At 42.3% G+C, this 22,510-nt stretch overlaps 1 protein-coding gene across 1 annotated transcript in view; it reads right to left on the reverse strand.

The window, feature by feature from the left end:
* LOC136883370 (insulin-like peptide receptor) overlaps window positions 1-22,510 on the reverse strand; it is a 97,954-nt gene that overhangs the window by 8,966 nt on the left and 66,478 nt on the right. The window contains exon 2 of the mRNA XM_067155640.2: window positions 3,854-4,154. Within this exon, the coding sequence (XP_067011741.2) occupies window positions 3,854-4,154 (301 nt within the window). The remainder of the gene's footprint in view (window positions 1-3,853; window positions 4,155-22,510) is intronic.

Consider the following 22,510-nt stretch of genomic DNA (forward strand, 5'->3'; position numbering starts at 1 on the left):
AATAACGTTTTTGGTGTGAAATTACGAACGCAGCGTGTTTTTAAATGTGGCCTTATTTCGTCCAATTTCTTCCTTTGCTGCTTATTTAAGACATTTACGCAAAAGAAAGGAAAGACATTAAGTTCTTGATCCTCTGAATATCACACTACAAAGATTTAGTAAATAAACAGCATCGTTCAAGACGAGTCCCTGTTTTCAAGAATATGGTTATGGTAATGCGTATATCAAAATAAAGGCAGAAATGTAAAACATTAAATTGGGTGAAGGTGAGAAGGGCTGTGGTGTAGTGGTTAGTGTGATTAACTGCCACCCCGCAGGCCGGGTTCGATTCGCGGCCCTGCCACGAAATTTGAAGAGTGCTACGAGAGGTGGAACGGGATCCACTCAGCCTCGGGAGGTAACTGAGTGGAGGTGGGTTCGATTCCTACCTCAGCCATCCTGGAAGTGGTTTTCTGTGGTTTCCACTTCTTCTCCAGGAAAATGCCGGGATGGTACCTAACTTAAGGCCACGGCCCTTCCTTCCCTCTTCCTTGTCTATCCCTTATGATCTTCCCATCCCCCCACAAGGCCCCTGTTCAGCATAGCAGGTGAGGCCGCCTTCGCGAGGTATTGGTCATCCTCCCCAGTTGTATCCCCCGACCCAGAGTCTGCAGCTCCAGAACACTGCCCTTGAGGCGGTAGAGGTGGGATCCCTCGCTGAGTCCGAGGAAAAAAGCGACCCTGGAGGGTAAACAGATAAAGAAGAAGAAAAAGAAGGTAAGAGGGTGTGTTTCTTTTCGTAATTCCCCATTTAGCTTGAAAATAGACTTCGTTATGAATATCTTGATTTATTTTATCTTAACTTTCACGATTTACTACGGTAAGGGAACCTCCATTACTGATGTTTACATTGAGGTTAGTTTGTAATGGTTATATCAGTTTATTTAATACGTAACTAGTCAAGCTGGCAAGCAGTAAAAATGAAATGGCGTTTGCCGGGAGTGTCCGGGGATATGTTTGGCTCGCCAGATGCAGGTCTTTTTATTTGACACCCATAGGCGACCTGCGCGTCATGATGAGGATTAAATGATGATGAAGACGACACATACACCCAGCCCCTGTGCCAGCGAAATTTAAGGTCGCTTGGGTGACGCAAGCACTTGAAGCTTCCTCGAGGCGTAGCTGTGTCCCCTCCCCCGACAGCAATTTACGGCGACTGGCGAGCTAGCTTAGGTAAGGGGTGTTCCACATATACTGGGTACTAATCATAGGCAAGCCAGAACCATGGATTCCTTCATCCTATGGTGTCACTCATATAGTGCTACTAATCACATGTACTATAAAAGATGTCGAGTCCTCGTTTGCTACTAATCACAAACCTATTTAGTACCCAACATAGTGGTACTACGCGCAAGTAAAAGCGACCCATGGTATTCCCCGGGTGGTGGTACTAATCACAAGTAGTTTCATGGTTCTGATGCAATCATCCCTTGGTCGCCCCTTTTAGTCGTCTCACGACAGGCAGACGATACCGTGCGTGAATTCTTCGCCTGCGTCCCCCACTTACAGGTGGTAGACAAAGAGAATAAAAGAGGAAAGAAGTAGGGATCCTTCACTTCGAAAAATGAAGTAACGGACGAAGAAAGACAAGGGCCAAGAAGGGCGTAAAAATGAAAGACTCCCTAGGCGTCGAATGCTCTAATACCGTCGGGGTCGGAAAGGAACAAGAGTTGACCAAGGGAGGTTGGACAGGATAGATGAAAGTGAGGAGCCTGGCACAAGTAAATGGAAGCAATGCCAGGACTCAGCTAAGAGCCCCGTGGTCGCCAACCCACGCTTCCAAGTCGAGAGCCCCTGGGGCCCTTTTAGTCGCCTCTTACGACAAGCAGGGTATACCGTGGGTGTATTCTGCATCTGCGTCCCCCACCCACAGGGGGTTTTAACAGAAGCAGCTGTGTATAATTCATTTACAAGATTATAATATCCGCGTCCACCATAACCACAGAAAAATTTTTACGCATAAGAAACTGACTTATCTGTTTGAAACTACTTCTATTAACAATATTCAGGATATTAACAAGATAACTCAAGTTATCTGGTTCTTATCGGGGACTGTTTTATATTCTTGTATAATGTGGAAGTAAAATTTGGCTATTTCTTCAGTATTATGATGAAATGACTTATGTTGTTAGTGTCAAAAAATAGACGGCAATGACCTTAATACGTTACTGCAAACATTTAAAAATCTAAAAAAAATTGGCTTATCTGGTTTTTCCCGGATGAGTGAAGAACGGTACAGACTGAGAGAAGAAAGAACCTTGGGGTATATTCTTATATTGTTCTATTTATTGATTATTTATTTTTGTTTAAATTTTGAATTTGTTGTATATGTTTGAGGAGAGCATTGCACACCTTCATAGAGTAGTGCCATAAGGAGTTACAATCATACTTAATAGTTTTTACAAATTCTGTACGGACTCTCTTAGCTCCTCGGGTGTTATATGAGTGTGTGTCAGAATGTATGATACAGATAGTGTTTGTATGTATGTAGTTGAAGCTTTATCACGTAACATAACTTGATATTGCTAGAGTAAAATTAAATTTCCCTCCAATTTTTTCTTTCTTTCTTTCTTTCTTTCTTTCTTTCTTTCTTTCTTTCTTTCCTTCTTTCTTTCTTTCTTTATATTTTTCCCCTGTTCGTGGGAGTGCTGAACACCCCTACAAAATAAACAAATGCCAATGCAATTCGGCGGAAGGCTCGGCTTTATTAAATAAAAATATATAGTGGGTTTAAACCAGTTAGCACATTTATTTCTTTATGTTAATACAATGAGCCACGAAAACCTACGTTCATTAAGTACCCCCACAAAATGTTTAGGGAATGGGGGGGGGGCGTTCGAGAACCGTAGCACTCCCGGAGTCGGCGGCCCTGACCCAATTCCAGTTACCTTCCGAAAATAAGCTGTATATAAACATCTCAAAAACAGACACCATGCATGATCTTCAGGAAAGGAGGGAGAGTACCCGTCTCAGCAGAGATCTTCATTCGAGATAAAAAATTAAAGATAGTACCAGACTTCAAATATTTAGTTATCACCCTGCAATCGAGTGCATATTGTTTCACAAAACATGTCACAGGAAAGTCAATTCAAGCAATGATGGCAATGCATGAAACAAAAGACATTAGATCACTTAGTCTGGAGACAGCAATGTTGCTATTCAGAGTAAAAATTCTTCCAATAATGACTTATGGCACTGAAATTATCTGGTCACATTTAACAATGAGGAACCTATCAACCTTGGAAAGGGTGGAAGCGAACTATAGAAAGAAGGTGATAGGTGTATCAAAAACGACACGATCTAGACTTGTATATCTACTGGCAAGGGAATCATCTCAGGACAAGTATGCTCCTACCGAACTCCGGTGCATCAGAGAAACTGCTGGCAAAACTGACGGAGAAGAGAGAAGAAGTCCAACCAGACTTCTATGGCACAGGGGCAATGATAGATCCCTCGTGGACAAAAACTAATTTTGAATTACGACATGTCATTACAAGATTAGCAGTTCACGATTTTCATCACCTACTCTGCAAATCAAAACACTTCCATGACCCAAGTATAGACTGTGAGTGCACACTATGTGGAAAAACGTGTGAACAGCACCACATTGAATTCTATACAAGAAGAACAATGTCTATAAGTGATTATGCAAATATGTAACCCATGAATTATTATTCTTCTCAGTTATGGCTGTTTGGCTGCATTAAATATATTATTAATTACCTTCCACTAAAAACATGTTTTCAATAGCTTACTCCTTTGTGGAAAGAACGAAATAAAGAACAACCGTAAGCCACTGTAGTGTTACTCATACCTTCAGTCTTATAACAAGTGAGCCATTGAAGTGAGTACATCCGTGAAGAATCTGCACATCTTCAATGGTGTCCAGTTCAACCACATCTCCATCTCCACACTCCTTCCGGCAGCGACCTTGGCACGGCACACAGTCATCAAGAGAGGGAGATTCTCGATAATTTGGAGGACATCGCGCTGAGCAGAGTCGTTCTCCCGGCGACGGATAATAGTACTCTAAATCACCGATAGCGTCTGCAGGCAGCACTGTGAAAGACCGGCATTCTTCAGCAGTCAGGCAGCGTCGCTGTTGGTATTCAAATCTGCCAAATCAAAAAGGCATGCATATAAGTGTAATTGCAAACGTTTTCACACATAGATAGATACAACTTGCGAATGTTTGAGAATAGCACAAGTAACGATAATAATCGTATGCAGGGCCGAAACAATTTTAACTTGGCCCCCTGGAGAGTTGGGGGGGGGGATATTCCACATCGCCGTTGCTCCTGCGAAAACTCCTGTGTATGTATGATTGGTCCTCAGCCCTAAGGCTGGTTGCATCCTCAACATCTCCGCCATCAGCTGTCATAGATGACCTAGGCATCACTGAAGAGGCGTACTAAGGAAATGAGGAGTTGCTTTCCTCACCGAGCCAGAAGTTGCTATTACACATGTGAAAATATTCTTGCTTAGAACTTTGGCTGGTAAAGAACTGTCATCTAAGGTTCAATGTTGTTCTCGTTCGTTAAACCCTACTCTGAATGGCGGGACAATTCAGACACATGATAAATTGTTCTCTGTAACTATAATTACACAATATAAAATGAACCTTTGTACATAATAACACGAAGAAGGAACATTTAAAAGGAAGTAATCGGGTAGGAGTTATTTTCTATAAGGTTGACAACACTTCAGCGGGAGGAAATAGTTGAATGTTCTCCACAGGAGGAGGGAGTTCAATATTTGCGCTAAAATCATATGCAATAACAGCATAAAATTGGATTCTCGTGTTGCTAAGAAAAAATCGTATTGTTGCCGGTAAGTCTTGTGTTCATGTTCAGATACACTAAACGTGCTGTTTGATATTTGGGTGTACGAATATATATATATATATATATTAACATGAGGATGTGTCTAATTCGTCACATTATGCAGTCTGGTCATGGAGTGGTGTGATAAAGGAGGGGTTGATCTGGTGGACTCAATCATGACATGTTATAAAATCATTATGAAAACTGAGAAATGGTGCATCAAACTCTTCTACCATTTCTTAAATGTCGCAATTGTGAATGCCTGGATTTTGTACTGAAGAGTTACTGCCCGGCTGGGCATTCAAAATATCACGACACTGGCATTATCATCCATCAAGTGGGGCTACCAGTCACCCCAAAATGAGGACGGCCACGTTTTGAAGTTGAAAGAGAGCACATAAAGAGGGCCCCGGCAGCAGATTGCCCTCCACTGCCAGTCCGTCGAGAGCGTTTGGAACACCGACTAATTCACAGAGACACTCGACAACAGTGTAAATTTCCCTCATGCAAGGGAAAAACCATTATATTTTGTGAAAAATGTGGTTTAGCAATGTGTTTCACAAACAAAAAGAACTGTTTTCAAGGACTTACACCTCAAGTGAGCAAACTGAAAATGCGAATGGAACTTTCAAAACAAATATGTAATATATTACTGAGTGTTTGCCGTCAGTGCTTGGTGGGACTTATTAGTCACGCTATAAATCTGCTAAAACCATTTTAATATTTTTAAAAACAATTTTCCCTTAACTGGGCGAGTTGGCCGTGCGGTTAGGGGCGCGCAGCTATGAGCGACGTAAAGCCAATAGTAAAGTATTTTCCCGTACTCTGGATTAGATTATGCATGCTTAGAATTAGGAGAAAATAAAAAAATCATACAGTGTAGGATGATGAGATATGTAATGCGGGTCAGTATTTCTCCGATACATAAAAGTCACATGCTGTTTTTGTAGGCGCAACGACGATATCCAGATGTTCAATACCTGGGTGTTTTATATGACGAAGTTATTTTCGTTCGACGACAAGGAGTGCACACCAGAGGTGTTCAATATGCTAACAGTGACATAGAGAACTAATATAATATTACAAGTCTCGAAGTAAAGAGGATCATTTATAGTCGACTGAATTGTTCAAAACAGTTGGATTACTTTGGGTATTTGGACTTGCACCTATACAATAAGTTAATAAAAATGGCCGCGTGCTATGTCTTCTGGGCGTAACGGTAGACTGCATCGCGGAGGTGTTAGGTGGGTGTTTGAAATAGGTGTATGCGCAGAGTTTGGTTATACGTAGTACAGTCATTAATTTCTGAGATTGGACGGCTGGAGGTTAGGTACCCACACGACTCAGTATGTTGCACACGATGCCGCATTACACGGCGTACACCTACACAGAACCACATCCACCCTCAAAATAGTCTCCGTTGGCCGTTATGCACGTTTGCCAACGTTGGCATAGGTGCTAGGGGCACCGCTGAAAGCAGTTGGCAGGAAGTTCCCGTATGGCTTCTCTTGTGGCCGCCATGACCTTTTCGGACGACTGCAATCTGCGCCCACGTAGGAGTGCTTTCAGGCGAGGAAAGAGAAAAAATTCGCATGGTGCGAGATCAGGTGAGTGCGGAGGGTGTGACAAAACTGTCACCTGTTGCCTTGCAAGTTCCTCTTGGACAAGGACAGATCGATGTCAACGAGCGTTGTCGTGTAGCAACAGGCAATTCCTTGAACGCCAAAGCCCAGGTCGCTTACGGCGAATTGCATCGCCTAAACGGCCAAGGATCTCCTTGTAGCAGATTTTGTTTACCTTTGCACCGTCTGGGAGAAATTCCATATGAACGTCTCCATTTGAATCAAAAACAGTTCCAGCATCACCTTGCCTTTTGGCCTGGTTTGTTGTGGTTTTCTCTATCGTGGCGATGATGGCGTTTTCCAGGTGGCGGATTGTCGTTTCAGTTGCGGATCGTAAAGGACTCACCATGTTTCGTCTCCAGTTATAATCCGGTTGAGAAACGTCGGATCATCGTGAGCACTACTGATGAGGTCACCACAAATCGTCATGCGATCATCACGTTGGTCTTGCGACAGGATTCGTGGCACACTGTGCTGGGTAACACGAGACATGTTGAGGTCTTGTGGCAAGTACCATGGCTGACCCCTATTGCTGCTGCGAGACCGTCTACCGATTGGAAGCGGTTAGCACGCACCAACGTTAAAACTTCTTGTATCTTGCATTTCGTTCGAACTGTTTGCGGCCGATCAATACGCACATCATCTTCCAAACTGTCCCGTCCTTGCACAAAACGTCGGTGCCACCTAAACACAACACTGCGACTCAATGCGTCCTCACCGTAAACCTGCTGCATTATTTCAAACGTTTCGGCAGTGGTTTTGCCTAATTTCTGGGAGAACTTGATGTTTGCCCCTTGCTCAAACTGTGGCATATCATGGTCCAAAAGGCGCACTCAAATCACCGTCATAACAACGACCGTATGTCTGCCACCAGTGCATGCACTCAACTGTCTCTTGCAGGGATGAGAGACTAACTGACATAGTACCATACCACGGCGCCACTTATGCACTATAGTGCACCACAGCGCCATCATGCGGTCAGTCTTAGAACTTAATGACTGTACTACGTAGATAGATTGTTTGGGCAAGAGATCAGACGGCTTTCATGTCCCCTTTTCACGAACATATTGCCTTGCATGATGAGTTGCGGAGTATTCGATATTTCTTCTCGTTGCGTATGATGTGTTCGAAATATTCTGATTTCCCTTTCTTCACGATTTTCATCAGGTCTTTATCGTGGCCGATCCGCTGCAGAACTACGATGTTAGTCACGTGGTTCATCCAAGATATTCTGAGCAGCCTTCTCCTCTCACACCTCTACTCCTTTCAAACAGAGCAGGGTAGATGTAACACTTGATGACGCGCAGTTTGGTCGATAGGCCCAGCACAGCAAGCATATCAGTTTAATGAAGGTCGATCTGGTGATTTCTATTCGGGCTTTGATTCCTCCATCGGGGTCCCACTGTGCGTTGAGGCTGCCTTCTAGGTTAGGGTGGCCAAACGTTCTTTATTTTAAAAGATTTTCCCTTATTTCTCTAAAGTGTCCCGTTGTCCCAGCAAAAAATATATGGGACGCATTTAATCCCTTTTTCGAGAACCCTCCCGTATATTTTAAAATACAATTTTTTAAACTTTATTTACCACAAAGCTCTGATGTATATTTCTCACTGTGTAAAGTAGGTACAGTTTGCTTGGTTGGCCCTAAACGTAATAAACCAGCGAGACAGACGTATATAAAATGTAAACATGACAACTTATAATCCTGCATAGTGAACATTATGTTGACATGAATATGTTTTTGGCTGGGGGTCGTCCGAAAATGTGTGTAATACGACAAGGTTTGTGACGGATGTGACGTTACATTAGTCGTTACCGCAGGTCTTGGTCGCCAAAGATGCTGCACCTGTGGATTTGTATACATACAGTGTGTTAAAATAGAAAGTGTACCGTCAGTGACGTTACATTAGGTCGTCACCGCAGGTCTTGGTCGCCAAAGATGCTGCACCTGTGGATTTGTATACATACAGTGTGTTGAAATAGAAAGTGTACCGTCAGTGACGTCATATTAAACGTTACCGTACCCCCTGCGGGTGGGGGACGCATATGTAGAATACATCCGCGGTATCCCCTGCCTGTCGTAAGAGGCGACTAAAAGGGGCGACCAAGGGCTGACTGAATTAGAACCATGAAACTAATTTTGAATCGTACCATCACGCGGGGAACACCATAGGTTGCCTGTACTTGCGAGTAGTACCACTAAATTCGGTACGAAATAGGTTTGTGATTAGTAGCAGTTAAAGCCTGGCCTGGTGGATTCAAGTACCCGTGCGTCGTACCCATGTGAGCAACACCGCGGGTCTGGGCGTAGCCTGTGAGTTGTACCACTATATGAGCAGCACCGTGGGTCTGCGTTGCCTGTGATTAGTACCCACTATGTGAGGAACACCACGGGAATACCGGCGCCCGTGTTTAGTACACCTAGGTGGGGAACCTTCTCGGTTTGCGTTGACTCTGAGTTGGGCCATTGTGTGAGACACACCATAGGTCTGCGTTACTTGTACGTATTGCAATACTTGTGAGTAGTACCATTTTTGTGGAACACCGTGAGTCTTAGCTACTTCTGATTAATACCCCAACATGACACATACCATGGTTCTATTTTACTCGCGACATGTACCATTCTGTGGGGCCTTAGACGTGGATTTTGCACCCCCTTTAGACACCAAGCATCATTGTGCTTTATAAGTGGTTCCTTGGTCGGTAGTAATGTTATTTTCGATCTGTATTGAGTCCGATCCACTGGCTTTTGTTTGTTTGTTTTGTGTTTTGTTGAGTTCCTGTCCATCCATTCATTCTTCATGCCATATTTTATTTTTATTTTGGTCAGTGGATGCCTTTGGAATTTTTGTCCTTTCATTTCGTACCATTAGGGGCCGATGACCTTCGATGTTAGGCCCCTTAAAACAACAAGCATCATCATCATCATCATCATCAAACGTTACCGTAGGCCATGGACGCCAGAGATGCTCTGTGAAATGATGCAAATAAATTGTTCGTTATCAATATTTGAGTTTCATTTATTGAAAGACATGATCATTAGCTTCTCGCAAGGGGAAAAGTTTCTTTTTTCTTTTTGCAATTGGGCCGTTTCAGTTTTAATACTAATAATAATAATAATAATCCGTACTTGTTTTCTATAAATAAATAGTACTATTTGTGAGACCTGTGGCTCGTGTTAAGAAATTCTAACCTTAAGTAGGGCATAATAATGAACGGCAGTCGAAACGTCCCGTATTGTCATGCTTGTAATCTGGTCACCCTATACTAGGTAGACAAATTTGTCAACTCTCTCAATTTCTTCCATTTCTACCATCAGCGTTCCCGCTCTTTCTCTGCGGCTTATCACCATGAACTTGGTCTTCTTAGTATTTAGTTCTAATCAGGTGGTCGCTTGTACTCTTACTCGGTCTACCAATAGTTGTGTATGCCTGAGGCTGGAAGCTAGCAGGACCGTGTCGTCTGCGTTCCATAGGTTGTTCAGGTATAGTTCTTGCGAATTCCTCGTTAACGACCAGCACGCTTTTGAAGCCTAGCTGGCCGGCTGTGTTTACATTCCTTGCCCGCGGAGTCCCAGGATTTCTCCCACAGCGTCATCAACTCTCCGTTTTAACTATATAGCTACCGAGAGAGGGCAGCGAGACTGGACAGAACTGTGCACAACTGTGCAACACTGGAGACCTGGCAGGTGAGCCGGCATCAGGACCGGCACGCTTTTGAAGTAATCCACGTGGACTGTCACTGACAAAGCAAGCAAGAGCCATCTGCTATTGGTCACAACATAGGGGACTGTAGACAGACCAATGGCGTATGCTGGGATCAAGACTTGGGCTGCCACTATAATAGATTTAGATTATCCCTTTTCGGTTTAGTGAACGTTAAGCGTTAAGCGTTTTGAGCTGCAGCCAATAGCCAATGTGGTAAGTAGCTTGCTGTGTTGTCAACATTGTTTCACAAGCTACTGCCCTGGCCTCTGCTAATGTACTGTGAACAGATTTTTTTTTTTTTTTTTTTTTGTAAGCTGGTTTACGTCGCACGGACACGGATAGGTCTTATGGCGATGATGGGACAGGGAAGGGCTAGAAGTGGGAAAGAAGTGGCCGTGGCCTTATTTAATGTACAACCCCAGCATTTTCCTGGTGTGAAAATGGGAAACTACGGAAAACCATCTTCAGGGCTGCCGACAGTGGGGCTCGAACCTACTATCTCTCGAATACTGGATACTGGCCGCACTTAAGCGACTGCAGCTATCGAGCTCGGTACTGTGAACAATCAGCACTGACCAGTGAAGATGGTAACCTACAGTAAGTTTTAGCAAATTAAAGTCCGGCTTTGTGGCTAAATGGATAAAATGCTTTGGTCCGATGGCCCCGGTTCAATTTTCATAATCAACCCCTCGTACTCTTAATTCCTCTGGCTTGGCGACTAGGTTTTTATGACGCCTTCGACATTCATTTCATCCTCATTAGGTCACCACCAAGCCTATACAGATGCCATGTACCATTATTATTATTATTATTATTATTAATATTATTATTATTATTATTATTATTATTATTATTATTATTATTATTATTATTAAATTAAAATTTTGAATTTTGCAGCATAACCGACGGTCGTACCCATCGTTCACTGGTTTATTAGCTTCCTCGAGAAATCAGTGGTGGTGTCCGACTCATGATCATGGGTCCTACTCCAACCAAAAAAGTAAAAGAACACTAAACCTGAAAGATTAATTTCATTTTAGCAGACTCACCTATATATTTTTTTGCCATTGTCTTTACGTTCCACCGACACAGATAGGTCTTATGGCGACGATGGGACAGGAAAGGGCTAGGAATGGGAAGGAAGCGGCCGTGGCCTTATTAAGGTACAGCTCCAACATTTGCCTGGTGTGAAAATGGGAAACCACGGAAAACCATCTTCAGGGCTGCCGACAGTGGGGTTCGAACCCACTATCTCCCGAATACTGGATACTGGCCGCACTTAAGCGACTGCAGCTATCGAGCTCGGTCACCTATAATAAGAAAACTGTATTACTCTTATAACAGCAGCCCTGCAGTGTCATCCTACAAGGATGTAGAAGTAAACGGGAGTGTAACATCAGCACTATATAACTGAGTCAGAAATAAGAGGTGAGGAAGTATATACGATGAGGAACGCTCCTACCGGACATTCAACAGCAAGCCGCGCTAGGTGGGGCGATCAGCTGCTTACATTATAATGTACTCTAGATTTCCATCATTCTGATTTGAGGTTTGGGCTTCACCAATAGCCTTGATAGTCCTCAGTATAGGTCACTGAGGCAGACAAATCTGGTTACTGTCAGGGGTGGTACTGCTTAGCGTTTGAGTCGCCGGTACGTAAACTGATTCCGATATCCACATATAGACCATCCATAGCTTCTGCGAATATCTCCTCGGAGTATGTATTGAATGGAGTAAAGGGAAGTATGGAACCCTGCCTGACGCCCCTGCGTATTTCTACTAACTGATAGTAGAATCAGTAAAGCAATATCTTTACATGTTGCTGTACACAATGTTGCAAAATCAACCAACATTATGTGTCATTTGCAACAAGAAATGATAACGGTTACTGATAACAACACTGTATTACTAAGATAAGAACGAGGAAAACGGAAACAATATTCATGGCTACTCATGAAGCCGAGTTGAACTTGTGTTATTTTTAAGGGGGGAAACCTAGCTCAACACGGGAAAAATAGGCCAATATTCATTCGATTGTTATATATGCTACAAACATTGTTGACAAATGATGCACATACCCCAGGATTGGCATGCTTAAGAGCAATCAGAAGCAACTTCAATAATGTCAAAATTCTAATTATAACATTTTAAAATAAAATGTTCAAAATTTCCTGCCTTTTTAACAATATATCACGGTTTCCTTCATAACTCTCTTACTGATTCACGGATAATTTATGATTTTTTCAGAGTTTCCTCCCATAATGTTGTACTGCAATCTGTACCTCATTCAGATCAATAGGATTTAAATTCGATTTTTCATAACATTTTTATTTAAAAAGCTATTAATATTTTCTGGTGCTCGGAATAAAAGCGCGACAAAAAAATCCAAATCACAGTCTATGTTAATGATTGATGTTCATTTTGTAGCTGGAGTTTTGATACACACTTTAAAAAAGGAAAAGTACGAAAATTCTTATAAACTTGGAATTTATAAGGGAAACAGTGATATAATGTTAAAAAGGCGGGAAATTTTGAATATTTTATTTTAAAATATTAAAATTATTAAAATTCTGACATTATTGAAGTTGCTTCTGGTTGCCAAGAAGCATGCCAATACTGGGATATGTGCAGCAATTGTCAACAACAATTGTAGCATATTGAACATTCGAATGAATATTAACCTATTTTTTCCTTTGTTAAATTGGGTCTCCCCTCTTAAGCGCGGTAAAGTTTTCAGTTTTCCATATTATGGATCATGTGTTTCCCTCATTCGTTCGTTCTTTCTTTCTTAATCCGTTTACCGTTCAGCGTTGGTTTCCCTCAGACTCAGCGAGGGAACCCACGTCTACCGCCTAAAGGACAGTGTCCTGGAGCGAGAGACATTAGGTCGGGGATACAACTGGTCAGGAGGACCAGTAGCTTACCCAGGCGGCCTCACCTGCTATGCTGAACAGGGCGGATGAGAAGATCGGAAGGGATAGACAAGGAAGAGGGAAGGAAGCGTCCTTGGTCTTAAGTTAGGTACCATCCTGGTATTTGGAGAAGAAGTTGGAAACCAGTAGTAGTAGTAGTAGTAGTAATAGTGATAATATCCTGGAGCGTAACCCACTTAAGAAGAGACTGCAAGGCCACAAGAATTTCCAAGAAAAGACGAAGCTAAAAACAAGAGTGAAGGTATGGACCGAATGAAAAAAGGAACAACGCTGGAAACGGATGCAAGAGTACTGGGCAAGTGTTAAAGCCCGGGTCCTTAGTTGGCCGAAACGACATGAATGAATGAAATTATTACTCGGTCCTCACCGAGTGGAATGGCCCCGAGTGTTAAAGTGCTGCGGCTATGGAACCAATCTCTGGATTCGAGAGACGCGTGGGTTCGAACCCCACCGTCAGCTGTCCTGAGAATGGTTTTCTGTGGTTTCCGATTTTCACTTCCGAGAAAATGCTGGGACAGTTCCTAGTCATAGAATGTTCCAAGACCACTGCGCAGTCTCTCGTAATGGGCAGAGATCGTTCGGAGCCGGGTCAGCGACTCGCACATCTCTCTCGACCGCGTCCTACATGTGTTCAATAGGATTGAGGTCGGGTGACCTTAGGGAACAGGCAAGTATCCTCATGTCCATGGAGTGTTCATCGAACCATTCAGCCACAATTCGCGTGTCACTGGGCGGCATTTTCTCTTACCGTACGTACAAGTAAGTCCGCTGCAGTGTACTGGAGGTGAACACGATTTGACAACGAGATGTATAGTACGTGGGTGAGGGACGTTGTCTGATGTACCAGACATCCCATTTCATCCCACGTGAACACTCTCCATACAATGATACAACTAACTCTGGCCTGAACTGAAATGAAATGGCATATGGCTTTTCGTGCCGGGAGTGTCCGAGGACAAGTTCAGCTCGTCAGGTGCAGGTCTTTTGACTTGACGCGCGTAGGCGAACTGCGCGTCGTGATGAGGATGAAATAATGATGAAGACGACACATACACTCAGCCCCCGTGCCAGTGAAATTAACCAATGATGGTTAAAATTCCAGACCCTGCTGGAAATTGAACACGGGACCCCTAAGACCAAAGGCCGGCACGCTAACCATTTAGCCATGGAGCCGTATTCTGGCCTGAACTTTACCCTGCTGATGGGACCGTCTATGACTGGTAAAAATAATGGATTTCTTTCTTTTTGCGCTAAGGATGAATCATTTCCAAAATTGCTTTCTTATCATTGTATTATTCACCAAGAAGCTTTATGCTCAAAGGTTTTTAAAGTTCGATCATGTTATGAAAATTGTAACTCATGTCGTGAATTATATAAGATCGTCATCTACTCGTCATCGATTGTTCAGAAATATTTTAAGTATGTCAGATCCGGAGTATGGTGACGTCATCCTTCATGCAGACGTAAGGTGGCTTAGTAGGGGGAAAACACTCGAACGGCTTTGCTGTCTGTTGGATGAGATACGAGACTTTATGAAAACATCTCCTGGGAAATATTATCACGAACTTGATGATATATCTTGGCTAATCGAATAAGCATTCTTGGCAGACATCACCTCAAAATTAAATGAGTTAAATCTCGAATTGCAAGGAAAAGATCATAATATTTCAGGTATGATAAGTATTAATATAACATAAGAAATTTATTTTAACTTCAACCTATTCAATACAGTACAAGATGTTAACGTATTAGTTAAACGTGTTCACTAGTGTAACATTTTAAAAATCAATTTGATATTTTGTTAATGATAAGATCTTGTAAATGTTTTTAATGTATTCACTCATGCAACATTTTTTTAAATAATTTCCAACCAGACGTCTGGTAGAATTTTGAGGTATTGATATGACTGACGATGCCCGACAGAAGGGGCGAAACATGACTCAACTACTTTAACGATGTTTAACTAATAAGTTAACATCTTGTACTGTATTGAATAGGTTGAAGTTAAAATACATTTCTTATATTAACATTCTTTCAATACGGAGAACATGATTTTCATTACTTGAAATGATAAGTATTGTCAATGCATTTGAAAAGGAACTTAAGGTATGGATTGTCCATTTAAATAGAAATTCCCTTTCACATTTTCCAAATTTGAAATCTATGGCAGATACAGTAAATGGCGGCAAGCGTAATTTTTCATCTCTTGCAAAACATCTTGAAACTCTTGGGCCCGAAGTTGGTAGCAGATTTAGCCAGTTTTCAATGCTTGAACCAGTGATCATGTTTGTCAATAATCCCTTTGCTTCTGTTGACGTTTGTGAGCTTGGAGGGAGGGTGTGTGAAATATTCGAAAATTATAATCCTGAAGAATTAGAAATGGAAATTTTAAGCCTTCAGTCAGATCTTTCTTTGAAATCCTCCTACGCAACATGTGGCAATTTCTGGACTCTGGTAGACGGTAAAAAATATCCCATTACCCGCAGTGTTGCTCTGAAGATGCAATCTTATTTTGGTTCAACCTATCTTTGTGAAGTCGCGTTTTCGACTATGAACATTATAAACAAATACCGATCCTGCCTGACAGACTCACACCTGGATGACGTGTAAAGAGCAGCCTGTTCCAGTTACACACCAGACTTTTCTCAACTTGCAGCGAGCATGCAGTGCCAGATTTCACATTAATTATGTGAGTAAATATATTTTCATATAATTTTTAATTCTAGATTTATTATTATTATTATTGTTATTATTATTATTATTATTATTATTATTATTATTATTATTATTATTATTATTATTATTATTATGGTACCGGGTGGTACACCTCTACGCGACGCAAGTTCAAATCTTGCGCCAATTGAAACTTCTCTACTGGAGAAACCCGGAACTTTAACAACTGATCTAACTCTACGGTTTATCAGAAGATGTCACTGAGTGTTTTTGATTTGCTTTTGTTTTTCATTGATCAAGAAGTGTGGACATTCTCTAACAGATGTCTCTACCAAAAACTATGGTAATACACTCTGGTGCAATGGAATGAACTCTCTTGAAGAAATTTTGTGTTCATAAGTTTTGTCTTTACTAAATTTTGTTCTGTGGTTTGTGGGTTGGCAATATTAATCCTTTCCTTCCGCCTATTTTGAATTAAGCCAATCAGTAATTTCTGTAATTAATTTTCCTCCAATCATTTCTTTCTTCTTCGAATTTCCATGTGTAACTTTTAGTCAACCAATAAAAATTGAGTGGGTGTGTCTACTCATTCCTGAAAGGTCTCGAATTTTCCACGAGGGTATAAAAACTGCTGATTTTCTTGTTTCCGGGCCACTTCAGTAACATCTAGCTTAGTGTGTGGATATGTAGCAGGGGGCGGGAAGCGCCCCGTTCTTCAGGCAGCAGCTCTTCATCAAGGTAATGGCCTTTTAACATCTTTATTTCTTGCTAGCTCAGCAGTTTAAGTCTCGGGGAGGGTTCGAAACCTTTAATATGTAAATTATTAAACATGTAAACCCTTTTCCTGGTAAACTTCAGTTTTATTTTTGAACTTTAATTCGGGGATAGAGAGTGCCTTACCCTCTCGAGCTCCCCTTCATTTGAAATTGAGGTGACTACGTTTTCATAACCGTTTCTTCTCTTCCTTAATGTATTAAAGTTCTCTCATACGAGTCACCTCCCTAGCTTGGGATTAGTCCCTGTGTATCGGCCTAGCGCCACTTAGGTTTTAAAATGTAAATTTAGGAGTGCAAATTCACGCCTCCATCCTTTTTGTTTTGGGCCATTTAAATTAACCTAGTTTTTGCACACTAAGGCCCAGTAGACTGGGTACGAGATACCCCTGTTTCTTTATTATGCCTTGATGGCAGTTTGTGTAAAAGTCTGTTATTGCCTCTATAGGCTTGAAAGATCGAGAGCGGGTCAGCTCTTTATGGTGTTGTGGTAAAAGTGCCTTAGAGAGGCTTGAGATGTAAAGTTGGGAGCTAATGCTCCATGTAATGAAGGGTTTTCTGCCCTTTGGTAATTTGTGGTTATGAGCTGAGAGCTCAGACTTTGGGGCTCGTAGCCCAGAATTTGTAAACTTACATTGTACCTGATATTCTTGTTATTTCACCTTGTGAAAATTGCTAAACTTTGTTGTCTGTTGAAAATATAACCTTTATTGAAATTTTAATTCATCTTTCGGACTTGTAGTTAGACCCATTCCAGCCCGCACCTTCTTTCACCTCCGTAGTTCCACAGATACCTCGGAACAAATTATTATTATTATTATTATTATTATTATTATTATTATTATTATTATTATTATATAGTCGTTATAGTACCGACAACAGTAGTCGACTTAGTGGAATCGTACCTGGTGCCCGCATACTCTTAGTTATCACGCGAATGAGCTCGCGTAGAAACGAACGTTGGACAGCCCTGCTCTACTGGAACCCGAGTGCTGGCTTAAGAGCTGACGGTCGTGTCTCGGAAGAAGTCTCAATTATGAAAAGAGTTCGCCAAGGCTGTATTCTTTCACCCATGCTTTTCAACATCTATTCAGAAAAGATTTTTCGAGATGCTCTTTACGGAAAGATTCAAAGAGTTGTGGTTAATGATTTCATCATAAATAACATCAGGTATGCCGATGAGACTGTGCTACTTGCAACCAATCTCCAGGATCTACAGGAACTATTTAATTCTGTCATTGAAGCCAGCAGCACCATGGGCTTGAGGCTTAATATAAAGAAGACCAAGTGGATGGTTATAAGTAGGAAAGAAGATGGCATTCGAGGTAATCTCACAGCAGCAAAGGACCAGATAGCAAGAGTGGCAACATTTAAATACCTGGGATGTTACATCAGTGTTGACTGGGACCTTGCTCATGAGATCCGATGCAGAAATGAGCAGGCCAGAACTTCTTTTCAGAGACTTAGAAAACTTTTTGACAAGCTGTGACCTTTCCATTACACTACGGACACGACTACTCCGGTGCTACGTTTTCAGCATTCTGTTATACGGCGTTGAGGCATGGGCACTAACTGAGGCCATGTGCAAGAGGTTGCAAGCATTTGAAATGTGGATGCTGAAGACATCTTGGACAGCTAAAATGACCAATATAGACGTTTTTCACCGTATGTACAAAGAATCAGAAATTCTCACTAACTCAAGAGAAGGAAGCTAGGATACTTTGGTCATATGATGCGGAACAGTAAATACCACCTTCTGCAGGTAATACTCCAAGGGAAAATTCATGGAAACGTGAACGGGGGAGAAGTTGGACATCGTGGCTCGGCAACTTGAACCAGTGGTTTGGGGTGACAAAGCTTACTCTGTTCAGAACAGCTATGAACAAACAACGGATCATGCTACTGATTGCCAACGTTCTGCGAGGCATGGCACAAGGAGAAGAAGAATAAATGATATGTAAAATCGGAGTTTCATTTATTTCTTGTCCGACTCGTTGGCTGAATAGTCAGCGTACTGGCCTTCGGTTCAGAGGGTCCCGGGTTCGATTCCCGGCCGGGTCGGGGATTTTAACCTACATTGATTAATTCCAATGGCCCGGGGACTGGGTGTTTGTGCTGTCCCCAACATCCCTGCAACTCACACACCACACATAACACTATCCTCCACCACAATAACACGCAGTTACCTACACACGGCAGATGCCGCCCACCCTCATCGGAGGGTCTGCCTTACAGGGCTGCACTCGGCTAGAAATAGCCACACGAAATTATTAATTATTATTTATTTCTTGCCAACAGTTGTGTCTCCTGGTTATCTTTAATCATTTGATAGACAAGTGTGTTTTTCTACCTCATCAATCATCCTTTCTCCCTTTCGTCTGCCATCCATGATAATTAACAAGAACAGAAACAATTAAGCAATAGAAGTAATTGTGCGCATGCGCGAAACCAGCTACAGCTATGAAAATCGTCTCCTTGGCGATCTGTAAAAATTTAGTCTGGCATCGCTTAGGATAGCATAGCTTAACATAGCAGTCTGTGTGTGTCATTCCATGCAACTTCATCGAAGCGATTTTTTTCGTTGGGTTGCGTAGCATAGCGTAGCTTAGCTTACTGTAGCTTTCTGTGTGAGGTGGCCTTTACTCATCCCGTGCTCACCTGCTACTCACACGGCCAGTACGAAGTCTGACGACATCACAGTAATGTACCACGTCCGAACTATTACATACGCCGGGCCGACGAAATCGTCATTTTGCCAGATCGAACACAGTCGAACCGCGATTTTCAGTATCTCGAAGTAACTTCAATTTCCCGGCCGTTTCTCCTATTCTTCCACATGTATTTGTTTCTCCATTACTCGAAATTCGGTTACACGAATTTCTCGATTTCCCGAAGCAAACGTTTCCTCCCTTGAAGCAAGAAATACTCTGTAACTCGAATTGTTTACAACATTAACTGTGCAATACAGCATTTGTAGTTTGTGAGGAACAGTTAACAGTGATGCTGGGAGCTAGTATGACGGTAACGGAAAAACAATCATCTAATGATCGGAAAATCGGCGAAGCCTCGTTGTTTTTCGGGTGTGAATTCATTCAAACCCGCAAGTCGTGGATGACAAGCATCATTTACGAATCTTGGCTGCGTGGTTTCGAACCTACATACAGAGTCATTCGAATATAAATGGCAATGTTTCTCACGGCAATAATGTTTTTGAAAAGCATGTGGGAGAAAAGAAGCTTAACAGCAAAAAAAACAGAAGAGACTAACAATTTTTTTCCAAAGGTGTTAACGGAGGTATGTTTCTTGTTTCACTACTGAATGTGCTGTATTCTATCTTCTATAAAATTACTTCAATAAGGGTCATAATTAAAGCGATGCATTATTACTTTACTTCTCGCAGCCCAGCACTCGCTACATTCAGCTGCGCGCGGAACGACTGTCGTTTGTTTACACGCTCGCGGCCTTCTCGGGAAGGATGTTGTGAAGCTATGCTCAGAGCTGCCAACCTCTGTACGGAGGAACTAATGAGTGAGGTGCTTCGATAGCTGGTGGTAAGACGATTGGTCTGGACGGTTAGGATTCTTGCCGTGGACAAGATGATTGGTCTGGACGGTTAGGTTTCTTGCCGTGGACAAGACGATTGGTCTGGACGGTTAGGATTCTTGCCGTGGACAAGACGATTGGTCTGGACGGTTAGGATTCTTGCCGTGGACAAGACGATTGGTCTGGACGGTTAGGATTCTTGCCGTGGACAAGACGATTGGTCTGGACGGTTAGGATTCTTGCCGTGGACAAGACGATTGGTCTGGACGGTTAGGATTCTTGCCGTGGACAAGACCATTGGTCTGGACTGTTACAAGCCGCGAAGCGGCCCTAGTTTCATGTGCAAACACGATTGGTCTGGACTGGTTCTTGCCGTGCAGACGGTTAGGATAGGATCTGGACAAGACCATTGGTCCGGACGGTTAAAGCCGCATTGTTATTTTACATGGTGTTTTTTTTTGTTTGTTTGTGCTTTTATTCAGCCTGGGTTGGTAACGCAATGCATTTATCAACATTGATGGCAATGACGTCACATTCCGTTCACCATGACCAATGAGAATGCAAGAAACTAGTTTAGCCATGGACGATGGCGGCTACTGCTCTTTATTAGGTTATAAAAGTAAATATACTTCTTGGTGCGGGCTGGTGGGTTCCTAGACATGGCAATGAACACATCTCTCCTCTAAAAGAAATTCCAAGTAAGATTTGCATTATTTTCACTTCCTTATTATGTTATAAACGTTGGGCTGTGGGATGTAAAGTTATACCACTGTAAAAAATACTGTATACAGTATAAGCCCGTAGATACTCGTTCATATGATTCAATTATGCGCTATATATGCTCGAAAACGGTATTTTCTATTCCCGAAAATTCGATATTCGAAATAAAATTAACTGTAATTCAGTTGCTTATCAATGTATTTCGATGCCCGGCTCCATGGCTAAACGGTTAGCGTGCTGGCCTTTGGTCAATAGGGTCCCGGGTTCGATTACCGGCCGGGTCGGTGATTTTAACCTTAATTGGTTAATTCCAATGGCTCGGGTGCTGTGTGTGTGTGACGCATTCAGGATTAGAAATCATCCTAAGTAGGGCACTCATCTTCACAGACATGCAGGTCGCCTAATAGGTTGTCTGCGAGAAAAAGACCCGCACCAGGCCTCTCCGGAGGCCATACGCCATTATTATTATTATTATTATTATTATTATTATTATTATTATTATTATTATTCATACACTTCTCCACAGGAAATATGGGTAGTAATGGGGCACGGGATGCACCAAGTGCCTTACATAATTAAAGTATTTACACATTATAATACAAACATTGATGTACAGGTATGTGCAAAACTCTAGATCACGGGATCTTCATTCTTGCGAGAGGAACGATCGCACAATGTTGCATGTTGACAGGACGACAGAATGTTGCATAATTTTGTAGATGTTCGGTGGAAGACCCAGTTCTCGCAGACTCTTGTGAAGTGTATGTGGAATGAGGCCGTTGACTGACAGAATCACAGGAACTATTCGTACCAGTTTCATCTTCCAGATCCTCTTTATCTCTTCTGCAAGTTCTTTGTACTTGGAGATTTTTTCACTGTACTTCCTGTCAATGTTGGTGTCATTGGGGATAGCGATGTCAATAATGAAAATCGTCCCAGTTTTCTTGTTTACCAGTATGATGTCTGGCCCGTTATGGTTGACTGTTTTGTCTGTCACTACAGCAGTGTCCCAATAAAGCTTAATCGACTCGTTCTCCAGGAATGGTGTTGGATGGTACTTGTAATAAGGGATACGCTCCTGAATTAATTGGTTTTCCTGAGCAAGTGCCTGGTGTATGATTCCCGAGACAAGATTGTGTCGTCTCGTGTATTCTACGGGGGCAAGTACTGGGCAGCCCGCAGTGATATGGTCGATGGTCTCGAGATGAATGGAGCATCGTCTGCATTTGTCGGAGAGTACGCTGGTGTCTTTGATTATGTACTTTTTGTAATTGTTTGTAGCTATTACTTGGTCTTGTATAGCAGCTGCAAATCCCTCTGTCTCCCCAAATAAGCGCCCACTTTGTAACCACATACACGACGCATTCTTGTCTATGCTCTGTTGGTTTAGATTGCTGTAGTACTTTCCGTGGAGGGTCTTCTCTCGCCATGTCCTTTCTTTCTCCTGCAGGGATACTTGGTGATTTGTATGTGGGTCAGAGGCATTGTATGGATACAGAACAGTGTACTTGTCAGCAAGTACTACAGCTTTATGGAGAAGGCTGTTTTCTTGCTTTTTATGGAGGTATCTCCGTAGGGTCTTTATCTGATTCAAGAGCATGACTTGAAGATCCAGTACTCCTCGGCCTCCCAATTTTCGTGGGAGAGTGACCCTTTCCATGCATGAATTGGGATGATGTA

This window comes from Anabrus simplex, chromosome 11 (genome assembly GCF_040414725.1).
Source record: "Anabrus simplex isolate iqAnaSimp1 chromosome 11, ASM4041472v1, whole genome shotgun sequence".
Lineage (NCBI taxonomy): Eukaryota > Metazoa > Arthropoda > Insecta > Orthoptera > Tettigoniidae > Anabrus > Anabrus simplex.